General features: G+C 33.9%; 2 protein-coding genes across 4 annotated transcripts; one reads left to right on the top strand and one right to left on the bottom strand.

Moving 5' to 3' along the window:
• Positions 1-821: 821 nt before the first annotated feature.
• Positions 822-9,735, top strand: LOC123223770 (tubulin gamma-1 chain-like). Of its 3 annotated transcripts, XR_006503859.1 has the most exons (13): positions 824-1,160; positions 1,809-2,009; positions 2,697-2,808; positions 3,061-3,461; positions 3,916-3,969; positions 4,040-4,144; positions 4,514-4,588; positions 5,185-5,229; positions 5,336-5,464; positions 5,728-5,832; positions 5,909-5,991; positions 6,984-9,159; positions 9,419-9,735. XR_006503859.1 is itself a non-coding variant. In XM_044647131.1 (12 exons), exons 1-11 carry the CDS (start codon positions 1,032-1,034, stop codon positions 5,975-5,977), a joined length of 1,425 nt encoding a protein of 474 aa, XP_044503066.1. In that variant the 5' UTR covers positions 822-1,031; the 3' UTR covers positions 5,978-5,991; positions 6,114-6,488. The 3 variants fall into 3 exon arrangements, 2 of the variants coding, with proteins under 2 accessions (XP_044503066.1, XP_044503065.1); XM_044647131.1 differs by lacking the exons at positions 6,984-9,159; positions 9,419-9,735 and adding an exon at positions 6,114-6,488 and having other exon boundaries at positions 822-1,160; XM_044647130.1 differs by lacking the exons at positions 6,984-9,159; positions 9,419-9,735 and adding an exon at positions 6,079-6,488 and having other exon boundaries at positions 822-1,160.
• A 6,585-nt stretch (positions 9,736-16,320) lies between these two features.
• On the bottom strand, positions 16,321-17,399 carry LOC123224329 (ethylene-responsive transcription factor CRF5-like). Its single transcript, XM_044647963.1, has one exon. The coding sequence runs from the start codon at positions 17,307-17,309 to the stop codon at positions 16,506-16,508; it is 804 nt and encodes a 267-aa protein (XP_044503898.1). The 5' UTR covers positions 17,310-17,399; the 3' UTR covers positions 16,321-16,505.
• Positions 17,400-19,703: the final 2,304 nt, after the last annotated feature.

Here is a 19,703-nt window from a genome sequence, read left to right as displayed (position 1 = left end):
GGTCGGAGGGAAAGAAAAAAATTTTAAAGTTTTGAAAGAAAAAATATAACTTCTTAAAGTTAAAAAACTTTAAGGGGTGAAATTTAGTTTTTAAAACTTAAGAGAAAAAAATATAATAAATTTATATTTTTTTAATATTATTAGTAAAATAACAATTTTATTGCTACTTTTAACAAAAAAATTTAATCCTAATTGATCAAAAGATAAGACTTCAGATTTTTTAAAACCCATAAATGTGATTTTGAGATCGCAGCTAAGTTTTGGCTTACAAAAAATTACATTAATTATTTAGAGCAATACTATGTGTACCTATTTTGGGTACACAAATGTATACACACTCATATGTGTCATCATATGATTGGTTATTGTTTTATTCTTAATTTAAAATCATCCAATCACATGATGACATATATAAATATGTACACATTTGTATACCCAAAATAGGTACACATAGTTTTATTGAATTATTTAGGGGTTAGATGATGCAGTAAAGGGAGTAACGTTAACCTTTAAAACACTTGGGCCTATAAAATGGGCCAAAAACGGCCTCAAAATTTTTTCAATATATTGCAAGCCCCGCCAAGGCCCAGTTAGCTCAGAGTTAAAGAAAATGAAAAGGCCAAAGGACTATATCCCACCCAAACTATGATGAAGTCTTAAAATTTCTCCTGTTAACTTTTGAAAAACCCATTTACGATGAATTCCCAAACATGCGCCCTCAGTTTAACGGCCCGTGGGTAAATGGGTGGGAAATAGTCCATTGGCCTAAATGAAAATGCGAAACAGAGGGCGCATGTTAGCATGTACCGGCAAGCTACTGTTAAAGTCAGCAGGCACAAACAAGCTGATGGTGAGCTCTCACAGTATAAAAAGGATTATTCATCTTCACCATAATTTCCGGGATTCACTACTCCACTTATTTTCCTTTTTCCGTCTCTTATTTTCTTTTCAAAAACCCTCTGTGCCACAGCGGACTCATTTCTTTTCAACATTTATCCCGAACCCTAGTATCCGTTTGAAGAAGAAACATAATGCCTAGAGAAATTATCACTCTTCAAGTGGGACAATGCGGGAACCAGATCGGGATGGAATTCTGGAAACAACTATGCCTCGAGCACGGCATCAGCAAAGAAGGCATTCTTGAGGACTTTGCTACTCAGGTCTTTCACTTTCTTTTCAATCAATTTCTGCATTTCTTTCAACATTTTTATAGGATTTTGAAGATTTATGATCTGTTGTTCGTTTTTTCCTTTCATATCAGCAAGTTTTGTTTGATTGTAGCGTCACCATCTGACGAAATTTTCTTTTGGTGAATTGCTTTGTTTAGTGATACCATGTGAAACTGTGATTATACTTGTTCTGGCTAGGGTTTTACTAGAATTTTAGTGACTACTGAGACTGTTGTAGTTGTCCTAATGAACGTGTTATAAATTTCCTTCTAAAAGTTTATCTTAAGGGTAATGTTTTAGGTTTCTGTTATGAATGACTACTTTGATTCTTTTTTTTTTTTTTTTTTTTGGGTGAGTTCGAAGCATGTCTTAGTGGTTAGGAAAGGATTTTGAAATTCATAGAATAGGATAACATATGAAAGGAATACGAGTGGTACTCAACTCCTAGTTTTTGGGATCAATATGTAATTCATTCTGATGTTATGTTCTTGACAAAGTTGAGTGTTGGGTTTTCTTGAATACTACCATTGGAGTTATAGTGGTCAACTATAGCTAATACATTGTCAGTATTTACTGCTTGTACTTTAATTTTGATGAATACAGGCTCTTATAATTATTTGATCATTATGGGTGCTCCAGGGAGGTGACAGGAAAGATGTCTTTTTCTATCAAGCTGATGATCAACATTACATACCTCGAGCCTTACTAATAGATTTGGAACCCAGAGTGATAAATGGAATTCAAAACAGTGAATATAGAAATCTATACAATCATGAGAACATATTTGTTTCTGATCATGGTGGGGGTGCTGGAAATAATTGGGCCAGTGGATATCATCAGGTTTACTACTCAAAATTCCCATACCTTATTAACTCAAGTTTTATTTTTGACATTGTGTTGCATCTTCCATTACTCTTTATTTAGACTTCTACTTTAACATTGTTTACTCAAAATTAATCTGATTCCAGTTGTAAATTATTTCAAAACCTTTTTTTCTGGTTTTACATTAACATAAATCGGGGCATATAACTCTTTTGTATGTGCTTCGATAAGGGAAGTTTTTAAAATTTTCATGGAAGTTATCTTAGCTTACTTCGTGGGTAGATTTGCTATCACTTATTGATAATTATCGGAAGTTGTCAGGTACAATTGTCACGCTGTGTGCATGTTCACAGCCATAAATATCTTGTATTAAACAGTTATAAGTGGATAAACTAGTGGCTTCAAGCTGACCATCTATAATTCATTTTTGTACCCCATTTCATTCTAACATAGTGACCTACTTTAAAGAAGTATTACGAAGCTGACATTTTAGATTGTGATGATTTGGGTAAATTACACTCGATGCTTCATCCAATCAGACAAATCATTTCCATAATTAAGTGGGGAGTACATAATTTGTTCCTGGATAGCACATTAAGATTTTATCTTTTCTGCCAATTGTAGAAAGTGAGTAATACTTTATCTGAAATCTCTCGAAGTTTAAGGCAGTACTTAATCTGTTTGGGTTAAAAACTTTCTGGCCAGGGGAAAGGTGTTGAAGAGGATATTATGGACATGATTGATAGAGAAGCTGATGGAAGTGATAGTCTTGAGGGATTTGTTCTATGTCATTCAATTGCTGGAGGAACAGGCTCAGGTTTCTTTACTTCTCATCGCATTCTCCTGTATATTAAAATTATAAATTTCTGTTATCTTCGTGTGCATTTCTTAACCACTCAATTTCTGAGAATATTTTTTAAGCCAATAGATGAACTAACATGTTGTCAGTAAGCACATAAAGGTTAAAATGGATTGAACAATGGACTGCATGGGAATTGCTGTTTCTACATGATGACATTTGCACTCTTTTCATGTGTACTTCTTGAGTATCTATTATTATATGTTGAAGGTATGGGTTCATATCTGTTGGAGACACTAAATGATCGCTATAGCAAAAAACTGGTTCAGACATACAGTGTGTTTCCCAATCAGATGGAGACAAGTGATGTGGTGGTCCAGCCCTATAACTCACTTTTGACATTGAAGCGACTAACCCTAAATGCTGATTGTGTCGTTGTTCTTGACAACACTGCACTGAATAGAATTGCTGTGGACCGCCTACATCTACAAAACCCCACATTTGCTCAAACTAATTCTTTAGTTTCTACTGTAATGTCTGCAAGTACAACCACTTTGCGCTATCCAGGATACATGAACAATGATTTGGTTGGCCTTCTTGCCTCTTTAATTCCAACACCAAGATGCCATTTTCTTATGACAGGTTACACACCACTCACTGTGGAGCGCCAGGTAACTTTCAAACTTGCCGTTGTTCAGCTCTGTGTCTTCTCTACTGAATACTATATTCAAAATCTTATATTAGTGTTATGCGGAGTATAGAAAAAGTTTCAGTAAGCACTTATTTTTGCATTCAGAACTTGACTAGTGTCTCTGACTGGTTTTTTTATGCAATTTGAAGTTAACATTGTATGAGTTTACAAATTAGGAGCAGAAAACATGTCCTATGCATGTTTGTATTTTTATTTTATGAACTTTCATTCTGAATCCCAGCAGTCAATTATCCAGTGAGATCTAGTTGGAATATATTAAGAATTCCTCTAATGTAATTATAGGTTTGATTCATATCATATGCTTCATTTTTGGTGTCTCATATTCTTTAAGAAATTATTTTAGGCAATTTGCACTCTTATAATGGGAGGAGCTTCTGCTGCAATTCTTATGTGAGTGTATCTCTTCTTGGCAGGCTAATGTGATCCGTAAAACTACTGTTCTAGATGTTATGAGAAGACTTCTGCAGGTGAGAAGCTTTGCTTGCTGTTAATTCAATGAAGTACAGTTAGGCATTTGTCTGACTCTTCTCTTTCCAGACAAAAAATATTATGGTTTCTTCTTATGCTCGAACAAAAGAAGCCAGCCAGGCAAAGTACATTTCAATATTGAATATCATTCAAGGAGAGGTTGATCCTACTCAGGTAAAATATCTATGCAAATTTCATGAAATCGTACTAACTTTTGTAGAAATTGAGCTTTATGGCAGTTTAGGGTTTTAAAATAAAATGTGTACTCTTTGGAGGTTTTGGTTATATCTCTCTTGTATGTCATGCACCTAAAATAAAATATTGTTTGTGGTTGTTTACGAAGCCAACTACATCAGTGTTGTGACTTATTGTAAAGCAAATTATTTATATTGGTATTGATGCACTTCAATGAAACTTGCATTCACTGCTTACTTGTCACAATGCATTTAGATTACTGGAATTCAGTTTAGCTATGTTTATGGAAATTTATGTTAACCATCAGATCACTTTTGATCGGATGGCGTTGCCTACTCTTTTTTCCAGGTACATGAAAGTTTGCAGAGGATTCGTGAAAGAAAGCTTGTTAATTTTATCGAGTGGGGCCCTGCAAGTATTCAGGTTTTTCCCATTGACATAGCAATTTGTTCTTGTACTTAGGGGGCGTTTGGTTTGGGTAATGTTTTATTATCAAAATTGAAGAATTACCTTAGAGATAGATTACTTGGAAGATTACTGGATATAAATGATTACTATGTTTGATCAAATTTGGTAGTTATAAATAATTATTGTGTTTGGTTATAGATAATAAAAGAATATTAGTAAAGTATTTTATTTAAATGCCCTTAGGTATAATTATTCTAAAATATTTTTTATATTATTTGTTATATTAATTGAAAATAAGTTATTTTTGTTCTAAAAAATTAATAATTAAAAATATAATTATAATAAAATCAAGATTACTTTGGTAATCTTTTAATATCTGAAGTAAATGTGATAATCATATTAACACTTACATTTTTTGTCACATCATCATTAGTAATAGAAGATTACTGTAATATTATATTACTGATAAATTAAATAAGGTAATGTGAGTAATAAAAAATAAATTACCAAAGTAATTTTTATTAAGTGGGAACCAAACGACCTCTCAGTCTTTTCTTTGTTTCCCAATACTGGGTTTTATTTATCCTTTCTTATTTGGGTATCTTTTCTAGGTTGCTCTCTCACGGAAGTCTCCATATGTTCAAACTGCGCATCGGGTAGGACTTCTTATCTTATCACTAATGGTTATATATTTTATTTATTGGTATTACACCAAGGATATCAAATTTTTCTTATTGGAAATTTATATGTTGCATTTCTTAGGTTAGTGGTCTCATGCTAGCAAGCCATACTAGTATCAGGCATCTCTTCAGTAAATGTTTGAGTCAATATGAGAAGTTGAGAAAAAAGCAAGCCTTTCTTGACAACTATCGGAAGTTTCCGATGTTTGCTGTAAGTTGTCTTCCTTGTGACTGTTATTGTTGTACTATTTTATTTGGTAATTTGTGGATTCTGCAAGCATCACTAAGATTGCTGTTCCAACTTCAGTTACCCTTTCTGATCAGAATTTAATAAATTATGAGAATACATCTTTTATGATTTGAGAAATTATGTTTTACTATTCTCCATAACACCTTTTTTACTGTAGATTTATCATACATAAATTGCTTGAATATATTTGCATATCATTCTGATGAAGTAGAGAACATGGACAGGACAATGATCTTTCGGAATTTGATGAATCAAGAGATATAATTGAGAGCTTAGTTGACGAATATAAGGCTTGTGAGTCGCCAGATTACATCAAATGGGGAATGGAGGCAAGTGTAGTGTCGCTTGATATTTTACTTCTTTGCTTCATTTTGAACCTTGCTGATGACTCAATGATCTGTACAGGATCCTGACCACGTTCTAACAGGAGAAGGCAATGCTACCGGAACTGTTGATCCTAAATTAGCAGTGTGAACAAACCAAGGAAGGTACAACTGCATTTTCAATGAAAGTTCTGTGGGTTTATCATTATTTCTTTATTGGAGTAAAAGTAATTCTTTGATTTGAACTTGTAGGATCATCTAGATTGATTTGTTGTGTTTGTAAATAGTTGATCTAAACAGTCTTTGAAGATATAGTTGCATTCCAAGGGTCTTAGTTGGGGGAATTGTTTAGATGCTTGAGCAGTGAATTTCTTCTGGAATCAAGAACTATATTCAGAGTCAAGCTGTCCAGTGAATGGTGGGCTGAAAAACCAAAAAAGAATCAAAAGTTATCCTTGTTACAGAATCTGTAAATATGTGCATTAGTGGATATAGAGCTTAATTATAGAAATTAAGTATGGTAGACGCTGATTTTAGGATCTCAATTATAGGAATCAAATATTCTGTTTTCTAGTCTAGAATACCTAATGTGTATATATAAACGTATCTCTGTAATAGTAAAGATATGAATAAAAATATACTCTGAATTTCAGTTTCTACAATCCTCTTAACGATCTAGTTACAATGTTCTCTTTTATGGATTGCAATATGATGGTCAGATAACTAGTAAGTTGATCAATATCTGGCAATCCAAAATTTTCTATTAATGGCAATATTATTATATGGGATTCAGTTTTTTGCCTTCAAGTATATAAGTAGAAAGCTATACCCCTGCATCTTTTAGTGCTTCTAAATTTACCTATTTGGGTACATCAACACCACTAGAGTCCCTTTGTAGCCCTTCCCTTTGATTTATTTGAAGCTCTTAAACTGCCCGTGCTTGTGAATTCTCTCCTTGATGTAATATTCCAGAACCAATCAAAGTATAACATTAATTTTTTGTTTGCTGGAAACGACTTTTGGTTTCATATCTGTTAGGCTATTACCAAGCTTTTTCCTCTGTGGTTCACACTGTAGTTTTGTCATTTGATTTATTTGTGGAAGCTTCGTTTTACTTTGCAGTCAGAGAGTTGACTACCTTATGATTTCCTCTACAGGATGTAGGCTGGTTTGGAAAGCATGTGAAGGACTGTAATTGAATGTTGGGTGCAATTGTTTTTGAGTTATTCCGGTTTTAACATTGAATGATTTGGAATGCGACTGAGGTATTGGGTGTATGTTTCTAATGTTCTTGATTTTGATTTTTACAACTATAAGTACAGTCTTACTGTATCTATTAGGGTTCTTAGCCCTTACCAATGTCCATTTAAGTGCCCGGAAGCCAGGCACAGAACTGCAGTTAGAATTTCAGGTTTCTGGCATAGGCCTCTGAGGTATGAGGCAGGTGTTTTGGTTTTCTGTTTGTTCATCATTATTTTTCCAAACTATCTTTGCGGTGTGAGGTTTTCTGTTGAAATTTGTCGAGAGAAAATATCAAATGACCGCCCCATATGGTACATTGTTTCTTATGTTATATTGCCTCGCCCATGATTGCCTTGACTATGGCCCAACTTCAAGTCTACTAAGGTTTTTTTTTTTTTTCTAATATTAAATCATATTATTTATCCATAAATATATTAATAATGGCTATTAATTTGTGTATTAATAAAATCCCCATTGATGTTATGTGATGCCTTGAATTGTGGTGTATCCAAATTTTTTATTTTCTGAACATTTATGATCATAAATGAAGGAGTTTTGTGCTTTTTCTTTTTTTTTTCAATTCTTGACCTCTGGCCCGTTCGATGATGTCTTCCACATACAAAAAACAACATAACATGTGGCTGATTGATTGACTTGTTATTGATTATCTGTCTTGTATGCTATAAGGAACTGGGCCAACAGATTGCCGAAAATGGTGTCGGGTATGTTTTTGGAACAGAGTAACATTTCTTAGGCTTTGATTTGAATGTCCCCACCAATCCAACTTTATTATCATTGGACTAATTACTTATGCCACTGGAACATTCTTTTCGCTTTTGTTCAAAGAAAGAAGCTGGTGTACAGGCGATCAGGGATGGATTTTGAGTAAGTTGGCTTGAGCTTGAATTTTAGTTTGGTGAGTTTTAGCTCTGAGTTAAAGTATTTTGTATTGTCAAACACGAGTTTGAGTTTAGGGGTATTCAATTCGTAAAACTTATAATACTAAAAAAGTTTAATTTGGATTGTTTAAAACAATGACATGTTAATTAATATTTATCAAAATAATTTCATTTTGATTAATTTTTAGTTTGTTATAGTATAATTTGAGCTCAAGCTTGGCATTCTCCAAGTCAAGTTCAAGTTGGTTTGAGATGGGTTTTGACTATTTTAAATCAAGTTGAATTTGGATTGGTTTAAACTTGATTTTAGCTCGATTCAAATCCATATCTACAGGTATGCAAGTTGAATTAATAATTTATAACGCAGGCAGTTCCTAATTTCCTAAAATAGAAGAAATGCCAACTAATGAGAGATTCTGCTCCTTAAGCCACGTTTCTTGTGTGGACTTGGATAGGTTTGCTTCCTTTTATTTTCTTTGAATAGGTCGTCGTCACATAGGGCGACGAGATTCTTACTGAAGATAAATGATGATGCCAGGGAAATTTCAAATGTTTTGACATTGACATTGACAAACGTCCCTCATATCTTAAATTCTTTCGAATTTTAAATTATAAATTGATTCTCCTTCCATCGTAATTTGAAATCTGAATTTGAACGTTAATATAAAACGTCCAATTGAAAGGAAATTTGAATTTGAATGCAGTCATAGCCAAACCACCAATAGAGATTTTAGAAAATTAGCCGTTAAATCGGCTACAACGAAGGGCAGGTGGTGGTGGTGGGGTAGGAAGATGAATTTGGTTGGACCAATTTAGCTGACAATCAGTACACAGACAAATTTAGTAGCGTCACATGGCCTTGTAATCAATTTTATTCCCATAATGCCCTCAGTGGACAGCCGGTTATTTCTCTCATCGATCAATAAATCCTTCTTATAAATTCCAAAGAACTCGTTCTTCCTCACCTGGAAATCTCTCTCTGTATCTATCTGCTGTTATTCATCGTTCTCAGTCACGCACTGAGAAACAACCGTTAGATTGAAAGAGAGAGAGCAAAAAGCAAAAGCAATGGAAGTTATTATGGCAAGGGCCTTTTTCTGCTTCTTGGCTGTGTTGGCCATTGTTTTCGCCGTAATCTCGCCATCCGTCGACGCTCAATCCATCCCTCCTGCACCTAGCCCTACCAGCGACGGTACGCTCTAATATCTCCTTAGATCTGTCCTAATTATTTAATTTTATTGTTTCTACTTTCGGCTTTTCTTCTTTCCACAGATCTGGAGTTGTTTTTTCCTTCTGTTATCGCTACTGCATACACATGATTCTGCATCATAATGCTGATTCAATGTCGTTTTTAGTAATTTTTCAGCTGTCATTTCGCATATAAAGATTGAAAAACCTTAAGCGTAAACTAAATTATCCTCTAGTTTTTAAGGATTACTTTGGTTGTACAGGAACTTCTATCGACCAAGGAATTGCGTACGTGCTGATGCTGGTGGCTCTGATTCTTACTTACCTGATTCACCATTAGGCGCATCTTCCTACAGTTTCTCCTAGGAGGATACATGGACGATCAATGGTGGACAATTAGGGTAATTTAGATTTTTTTTTTTTTTTTGGTGATTGGCGTTGGTTGTGTATTTTCTTTTGGAAGCTATTGGTTTTGGTGGTTTGGGTTCTTTTCTTTTGCAATTCCAGTACTGCTTTGGCAATTTTTCTGTTCCAACGATATCTATTCGTATATTTATTGGAATCATTGATTTATTATTTAGATTTTGATCATAGAACCAGTGCCACAATGTGCATATATAATTGCCATTTAGTATTAATTCAAAAAAGGAAAATTGGAATTCGAGAAGGAAAATTATTCATGACATGTAAGAGCATAGTATACAAGAAAATCCAATCCGGGATCTTATGACATGATGATGTCCCGGAACTTAATGAAGTTAACTGTGCAAAGGAAAATGTGTTCTTTTCTTCAACAAAGAAGCTTTCTGTCTGTGAGCATTGAAGTCTGCTAGGTCCAGTCCTGGCATTTTACACTTTGAAGGCTATTTAAGGCATCCTCAACAACTTCATTGAAAAGAAACTACTATTCCAACAGACTCCTGTAAACGGGCCGAATAATCTGGAAAACAGCCCCTGAATAACCTTGAAAGAATCAAAATATGACGTACCTCCAGATTTCCATTAATGCTTGCCAAGCAGGATCCTTCTGCCGACAACAGAATAACTAAACTACTAAGATTCTATATGTATTTTCAAAAGACATACGATCAAGGTCAACAAATTAATTTATTACCATGATTCTATATGTATTCCCTACCGTACTGGAAACGTATTATCTCAACCATGTTTTTTATACTACTGATGCTCATGGTCTTGCAATTAAATTTAATCTTTTATTAAAAAATAAAGATTAATGCAAAAATAGAATGCCCATATAATTTATTATTATGATTGGTATGAATTAATATTATATTTGATTAAATTAACATATCTTATATTTCAAAAGAATTATTTTATTTAAATAATATTTAAAATTTTGTATTCAAACCACGAATTTAAACTGTAAATTAAAACTATTGAATTTGAGCTGATTCAAACTAACTCAAGTCATAAATTCAAGTCTCAAATTTGAGTCGAATTTAAATTGGACTGAGTTGAACACTCATTGGCTAAAGTTTGGTTTGAATTAAAAAACAAATCAAATCTTTCGACTCTAGTTTGGTTAAAATTTGAATCACATAAATTTGAATTAAGTTGAATCAAATTGAATGGGCTTTCGAAACAACGCTGGCATGAATCATATCCAGGCCTATAAGACCAGTCCTTAAGATAGGTAATTTACGTCAGCCAAGATTTCTAAAAGGCCATAATTGAACTTAATTGACTTGATCGTGCAATGCCCAGAAGACCCTAGCAGCCCCAGGATCTACAGAGTGGTTCTATCCGACAATTTAACAAAATCTTGTCAAACAGAAGCTAAATTCTGAAGAAGTAAATACAAACTCAAATAATAATCACAAAATAAAAGCAGCAGTTCCTTAACCACAAATTAGAAAATTCTCAACCAATTTCATAATTTATTCTATAAAATGCTGCATCAGCTGCAGGGAGACAATTCTCAACTACATAAGAATTGCAAAACTTAGTAGCATCGAGAAGGTAAGCTAAGCTATAATGGCAGAGACAATGGCGGCACCAGCTGCACAGAAAGCCCTCTCTGAAAAACTCAAATTGAAATAATTTTATACGGCTTTAGAAGGTTGTAATTGTGAAGGTTCTTCTTTTCCTTCTTTAAACAAAAATTTCTGATAAACTTAATTTCTTCTTTAAAACAAAAATTAATTAATTAAAACAAAACCTTCCTGATAATCAATTTTAAAAATCATGTTCTCCTTTTTTATTTATTTCCTATGGTTAATAGATTATTAAGTTCAAATAAATTTTTATTTTTGAGATCTTATAAAATAGGTATATGAATTATTTACCATTTACCTTATTTTTTTATATATTATATTGATATAATTAAGACTCCAACTGCATATTCGTTTTTTAAATTTATTTGGGTTTCTATTGTATATATTAAAATAGTAATATATGATATTTGTAATATTTGAAATAGTGAATTGATTTCAATTTCATTATTTAATATATTTATATTCTGTTTTAAAGGTATGAAGAGAAATTTTTTTTCACTAATACAGAGAGAATTTTATCCTATAAAGACGGGAGAGTATAGGAAAGAAAATTTTCTTTACAAGAAAGAAATGTATAATTTTTGTCATTTTTGTAATGGGGACGAGCCAAGGTCAAAGACTGATATCCCCTACAGGGATTAAAATCCGCTCCCCACTTTTTCCCATTGCCATCCCTAGATGGCGTATATAATACATTGATTTAGTCTTTCCCTTATTTTATAGTTTCTTATAATACTTTTTTTTTTTCGGTTTTGGGAGATTTTGGCAAATTATGGTTGTGGCTGGCATACGGGTAAAACTTTCCAAGTGAACTTTGTGTAGAAATTCACCTCTTTAGAAAACTGATTAATGGTGAGCTTGGAACATTCTGACCTCTAGCAATAATAGTAAAACTAAATCCCAGGAGTTTTTCTTTTTCTTTTTTCATTTTTAACAAATTTATAATAATAATGAGAAGTTATTACAAGAAATTATATGCTAGTAATTAATGTAGATTACGATATATCTGAATATATCAATCATTATTTATATGGACTAAAAATAATGGTAATTGAAAACTACAAACCTCAAAAGGAACGCTAGGCAAGAAGAGCATTGCGTGTTGTGAATTCTTCCATCAAATTGCAGAAAATGTCATAACAAGAAGGGAGATAAATCCCCACCTGACCAATATAAAAGAACAGCAGCCATAAGCAGAAATTCTTCCACAAAATGAAAACATTAAGTATAAATGATCCAAAAAGATTCTTGCATCAAATTGATGCATGGGGATCGAACACAAGAAGAAGGAATTTAAGATAGAAGAGAAGATATAAAGCAAGAAAGTTAGTGTTGGCACAGCCAATGCTAAGCTTGCATTGGTGCCTCTTCATAGCCTAGCAAATCTTTCCTGCACATAATTACCGCTTGTGAAGCCTATAATAGAATCTAACAGTACAGCTTTTGACCATCACAGCAGTAGATGAAAATGAGGTCCAAGTGTTATGAGTTCTATATTAATACTTGTACAGATACTGAAGAATGTATCCATATTTCATGAATATTCTACATTATTTATCTCAAGCCTATTTTTTCCCTCATAACAATTCACAGAATTATGTAATTCTAAGAAAAAAAAAAAGAAAAAAAGAATAGTTCAGATGTCAGATTACTTTCAAAACACGCAGTAAAACACAAGTTCTGGTAAGGAACTCCAGCAGCACGTGCTTGCAACCTTGTCTAAGACAACCCATTAGAAAATGTTATAATATCCTTTAACTCCATCATAAACCTCAAAGAATAAGTATATTTTCAACATCCGTCAATGAATCTCTTGTATCAATCAATCAATCTCTTCCTCTCCTCAAATGGGTTCTCTGCAAAATCACAGTATCGACCATGTTCTGAACAAACCCAGCTGAAACTGATCTGAGACTCTCATGTAAAGCCTGTGCTATCTCAATGACAGTCTTAATGCTCTTCTTGTCTACCTCTGTCATTGAAAATACAGTCCATCAATCAAAACCCACTTATAATATAATTTAGTTTATATTCTCGTATTTTTCTTTAGTGTTTAACATTACTGTACTTTTCCAGATTTCTCCAGCTTTTCTTTTTTTCGTGTTGGTGGAAAGATTCAGTCAATGCGGAATGAAAGTAGGCCTCTTAATTCTTTTATGGTCAGAATCTGGCGTGTATAGAAATAATTTTTGCATCTTTTTCTTGCTCTTCCCTTTTTATGTGGATTTGCTTTATAGAGAAATTTTGTTTGGAACTAGAAGCGTAGCTGTTGATACACCACAGTGGCTCACTGTCATCCCATTGATTAATACATGCATGTCATGATGCCTCATGGTCCAAACCATCAGGATTTTCACATGCTGTGTCATCATCTCTATATGTATCATGTATGTGTGACTGGTATAATTATAGCATACATACAATTCTAACTCAGAATGCCACCATGGCCCATTATGTGTCAGCAACATTATCATACACATCTTTCCAGAATGTTGGTCCCATGTGATTGCATCATAAAAACAATCCCATTAGAAACCATGCCCTGCGTGGTTAACAACTGATGATTGGACCAAATCTAGAAGAGCCATTCAAATCTTAAACATGAAAAGCCGGGCCAGGCCGACTGATTGATGTGCACGGTTTCTTTTTTTTCTCTTTTGGGTCCAGGAGTTCTCATATTGACCACAGACTCCAATTGCTAATCTAATCAATCGCATCGCTTCACTTGTTTCTTAATGAATGTACGCACAGTGATTTAGTTCTTTGAATCGGTATAAGACCTAGAAACAGTCATGATAAGTGGAGAATTCTACATTCTCAAAAAGTTCACATTGTGTAATGACCAATTCAGATAAGCTTAAGTTGTTGCTTAGATTTTAATTCATGCCTCTTTGCTTCACGCTTAGACTTCTTAAAGGGTCTTACAGGAGAATTAAGTAACTCAATTGATGAGCATTAATTTCCACCCAAAAGCTATTATGAACCTTGAGAAATAAACTTAAAAATTCGTTTTTGAGATATAAACTCCACCTCAAAAGGATCTCAATGTATTCACAAACAAAGCAGGAGTAGAATATTGGTCCCCAGCACAAAGGGGTGGATAACACAGGACCCAATGGTTCAGATTTCAGAAACAAAACTTCATTCATTTCCCTCACCCCATCATCAAACTATATATTAAAAAAATAAAGTAAAGAATTACATGAATTATGTACCCCACAAGAGATTGCTCTGCTCAAGGTCTCATCTCTTTGGATTTATTAAATATAAAGTAAAATCACTCTGATGAACTGGTACAATTTTTTTGTTCACATTAGCCTAAACTGGAGCTCACTTTCTCATGATTGCCATTCAGATTTGTTACAGGCCAACAAGATTCAGACTCAAGTTATATGTAATACCAATTATATTTATGTGGGCACCTTCATCATTATAAGGGTCACAAAGATATTAGCCAGACTTTTAATCCTGTGCTTATTTTGGAATAAATACCGCGTTATCTTTCCCGGGTGCACGGCAGAACAAAGGCGTTAGCCAAACAAACATGCACGGCATGTTGTCGGCTGTAGTCTGTAGAATATCATATTAGAAGAGCTGATGATGTGACAATTTCTGAGATTTTTGACTTTAACTATTCATTCAACTTCAACTTGACGTGCGCGTTAATTATAATTAATACGGGCCATGACAGGGTCAGAGAGGCTGCAGCTCAAGCAGACAAATTGTAGGCTAAGGTTACTGCAAATTACCCGAAGCTCCCAAACATGATAGTTTGTTTTCATTTTGCAGAAGGTTTTATTTACGTGGAAGGCCAGGCAAGACCAGACCAAATCCCAATGTCAGCTGTAGAATGGCCTTTGCATGGGACCATACATAGCAGAAAGAGATGAGTTTCAGGCTTTGCCATTGTTAAATATATATCCATCGCATTAAATTGTTATAAAAAGTGGACAGAAGAAGCTCTTTCAAAAGGGTTGCAAGTGGGTATCATATGAAAATCTTGTTTCAAATTTAACAAATTTTATATTTATATTGGGCCAATGGACTTTTTCCCACCCAAAGTATATAAAAGCCTGCATCCACTGCTAATTTAAGACCAAACTTTTTGTAAAATTTTGACCGTGTCTTCAGAAAAAGAAACATATCATGGCCGGAGATTGAAGCACCCCGGTATGCCTTGGATTATAGAAAAGCCAATGGATGGCTGTCCTAGCTAAGCCTACTCTTCTCCTCTTACCAAGATATGTTGAATTTCTCCAAGACTTTCAAAGTTCCACTACAACGTACTGGAGGACATTTCGTTTTAAGGATTCAAAATCATGTAGCTGTGGAAGACAGATCACAATTGTCCTTGTGGCTCCGTCAAGTGACATCATATAAATTGACACAAGGAAAGCTAAACAAAACAACATGGCCATACACCCCTTACATATATATATAAGGAAGGGTTGAGTTACAAAAATACAGAAAGAAAGAGTTTATAGCCAACTGTTGAACATGGCTTATATATACTTTTCCTGCTTGTGCTAGCAGCCTTTTAAGACTACTCCTTCTCACCATATCAGGAAAGCAATCCCACCCAGTTTTAGGTATCCAATTAGAGATTCAAATTATGTATTGCTTTAGTTTTATTTTAAAATCATGTCATACATTATGATACATTTTCGAAATATTTAATTAGATATTTAAAACTGGGTTTATATAAATTTATTGATCCCATGGAAACTGTTATGGCCTCCTAAACCCTAAACCCCATTCATTTTTTCTACCCTAGTGGTTCGGCCGGAGACCATTTGTATTGTACATCCATATTCATCTTACCAGTATAATATATTGAGCATTAAAACTTAAAATCTATCTGACTATTGGGTCATATTCATTGGTAGTTATCATGATTCATGCAGAATCATTAAATTCTTTTACTTCTGATAGTCAAAAGTTATTCTCCGACGAATACTCTATGCTATATTTATTGCATTATGTTATGTTTAAAAAAGTATATTTTACACGTAAAACACATGTTAATTGTAATTATTATGGAGGGCCACTTGAATAAACGCATCATTTCATGTATTTAGCAGACATTATTGAAGAAAAATAGTAACGGCCATAGAATTATCTTAAAGCTACGAGTTTTCATAGTTTCACACTGAAATAAAGCTAAGAATTTATACACATAAGCTTAGTGAAATACATGCAGCTTTACACTCATGGAGGAGGAGAGAAACAGACGAAAGAAATTGGTTTATGTACCCAACATTCCACTCGGAATTTACCAAAACATGAAGATGAACACGAGCTTGGAAAAAAAAACAAAAATCTCCATTAATGAGTGTCAATGCAATGGCAAAGTATGTTCCTGAAAGTAATTGTCAACGTCCCATATGCATGACCCGAAATCACCATCTAAACTTACTGAGATGTCATCCAAATTTTCTGTTAAAATTGGTACACTCATCTCATCGAAAAATATCCGAGGTGGTGTTTCAGAATCCCAGAACCCATCATCTAAGAAGAAACGATCTTGAACTTGTGTCCACTTAGTTTCAAGTTGACATTGTGTCCTTTGTTCAGCTTCTTCATTTTCATTTGACTGGAATATCAAAACAGAAGTTGGTGAATTCATTGTATGAGATTCTTTAACTGAATCATAGCCAGAAACCGTAACAACATTAATTTCTAACGGCGTCGTACAAGTATTTCTCTCGGGGGGCTTCATGAAATTCGTTTGAGCATCAGACCCTTTAAAAATAATAGCAGCTTTGTCATAAACAATAGCAGCTTCTTCTGCTGTATCAAAAGTCCCTAGCCACAGTCTTGTTTTCCGAGACGGGTCTCTGATCTCCGCCGCCCATCTTCCCCATGGCCTTTGTCTCACGCCTCTGTATCTGTTGCCGTTAGATCTACCACTCGCTTTTTGTTTGAGTTGTTCGATTCTAATCTCGTTAATGTGCTTTTTCACTCGAATAGGCGAAGAGCAACCTAAATCTTCATCTTCATCGCTTGATGAGTCAGTGGCGTCGCCATCAGTCACCAAAATGCGAACAACTTTTGTTTGAAATCCGGATGGCTTCACGAGCCTAGTGGTTATGGTGCGGTGTTCTGAGTATTTGGTACGAGGTGAAATGGCTTGATTCATTCTCCAAGATGGAGTAAAGAAGAGAGTGTGGAGAGGGAAAGACAAGCGGAAGAAGAGCTTCAGTTGCAGAGAAGAAGAGTCAAAAGGCCAAAAATTGCACTTTTATAGGAGGATCCTGAATGGCCTGACTTGTGCTTTTCTCCCTTGGTTTTTTCTAGGACGTTACTATTTTGAATTTTTAATTAGTGACTAATTATTTTTAAATTGGAGAATTAAGACGATAATAAAGCAATAATTGTTACCGCCTATCGACGCGCCGCGTTTTTTTATTCCCTTAAACCTGGTTGATCCTCCGATTTATTTACAGATTAGGACCTACGGAATGGATAGATATTGCTTCCACATGCCAGCGGGGAAAATGTATCACAGCTTTAAAAGCATTGGATACTTTCTTTCGGGTCCTGCATTTTGATAGTTGCCCGTTTGTCTGTTATACGAAATAAGTGACAGTCAAGGAGAATGAAATCTCTCTTGAATGCGTGAGTCACGTGATGGAGAGACCGCGTCTGTTACAAATGTCGGTGTAAAGAATTCGGTCAACACTGTCAGAAGACCATTAACATCGCCTGTATTTTAAGTGAATTTTGATCTGGAAAAAATTCAAATTTGTGGGTGACATATAAGGCCAAATAACTGTTTCCCATCAAAGCTGTGATGCAAAATCTAATTCCTCCTCCATTCATTATTAAAAATTTAAATATTTTTTTATCTATATTAAATTTTATTATTATTATAAAAAATAAAATTATTATTTAATAAAATATTTAAAAAATAAAAAATTTATCACATTCTCTCTTTTTAAATTTAAAACTCTAACAAATTTTTTATTCAAAGTTTAAAAAATCAACATTTTTTTTCAGAGTTTCGGTTCCCTATCCAGTGACAACTCCACCAGCAAATTGCCAAGCTTCCCACGTATTCTCTTCTCTAGCTGAAAACCCATGATTCCAAATGAACTTAAGCACGACAATGACAACCCACAAAGCGCAAGGATTATGAAGATCTAGAGATGCCAAACGAAGATTGAGAGACACTCAAGATTGGCATCTCAGTCAGAAGATAAATCTTCGTCACACTCTCGAGCGACGGCGCTTTATCGCACTCCTAAGCAACAAAACTTCTTCATGCTCCAAAGGGACGAAGCTTCGATTCTTTGGGCTATCGAGCATTGACACTTTGTCGCACTCTTAAGGACGATACTTCATCTCATTATCATGCAGTGGCATTGTTAGCTGGCGGAGTTGTTGCCAAAGAAGGAAAACAAAAATTATAAGGGAAAATGTTAATTTTTTAAACTTTGGATGAAAAAAAATATTAAATTTTTTAACTTAAGGAGAGAAATGTGATAAATTTTTGGTTTTTTAAAATATTTTATTAAATAATAATTTTATTTCTGATAATAATAATAAAATTTTATAAACATATGAATATTTAAATTTTTTATAATTAACAGATAAAAAAAAAAGTTTGTTTTACATCAAATCTTGAGTGGAAAATAGTCATTTGGCCAACATATAAATATCAAACTTTGTACTTTGATTGTAATGCCAGTAATTGTTCTTGCAAGAAGCATTTATATCTTGCATTCTTCTTATAATAAGTCGGAATAAATCTATCTGATTTAATTACTTAAAAAATATATTTATAAAATGGTTGACTTGACCTATAAAATTATATTAAAAACAAATTGTACTTGGACAATATTCCGTAATTCTTGGGGATAAACTCTGTACAGCATCCTTGAGAGCAAGGAAGAAAGAGGAAGAGATTGGTGGAAGTTTCATTCAACTATGGTTAGGTAGGAAACTGAAAAGAACTTCCTAGTAGTTCCAGTTCTTTTCTGCTTCATTTACTTCACGTGACCATTTATATGGATCCGGACACATCCATCCTACCAATAAAAGAAACAATACGAAGCACCATACCATTTTTGAGCAGGGATGGATCCTGGGAGCTGCGCTGATGTTTGGTTTGAATGGATTCTGAGTGTAAGAAATTTCAATTCAAGCTCGAGTATGAGTAAATTGTCAAAAAATCATTGGCACATTCATACTTCATCTTTTATGACGAATTTTCAACTTTTTTGAAGACCTTAGTTTCTTCCTGGATTTCCAACAAACTCATCAACCAGAGTAAGTTTGAACTGTTTTTTTTCTGGATTCAAACTAAATTTGAGTTGACTCCATCCCTATTCTTAAATAATTAAAACATTTTTTAAGTAAATTATTAGGCTTATCTAAGTACTTAAAAGATACCTATGATAAAGCAAACAACTTATTCACATCTTACAGGACATCCAAGAACTCAGAATGGAAAAGGGTTTACTTCTGAAATGTGTATTGATCACCATATATTGGCACAAAATAACGCATCCATATGTGCTCTTTTCAAAGC

The sequence above is a fragment of the Mangifera indica genome, chromosome 8 (assembly GCF_011075055.1).
Source record: "Mangifera indica cultivar Alphonso chromosome 8, CATAS_Mindica_2.1, whole genome shotgun sequence".
In the NCBI taxonomy this organism is placed as follows: Eukaryota; Viridiplantae; Streptophyta; class Magnoliopsida; order Sapindales; family Anacardiaceae; genus Mangifera; species Mangifera indica.
This window is presented reverse-complemented; position numbering and strand designations above follow the sequence as displayed.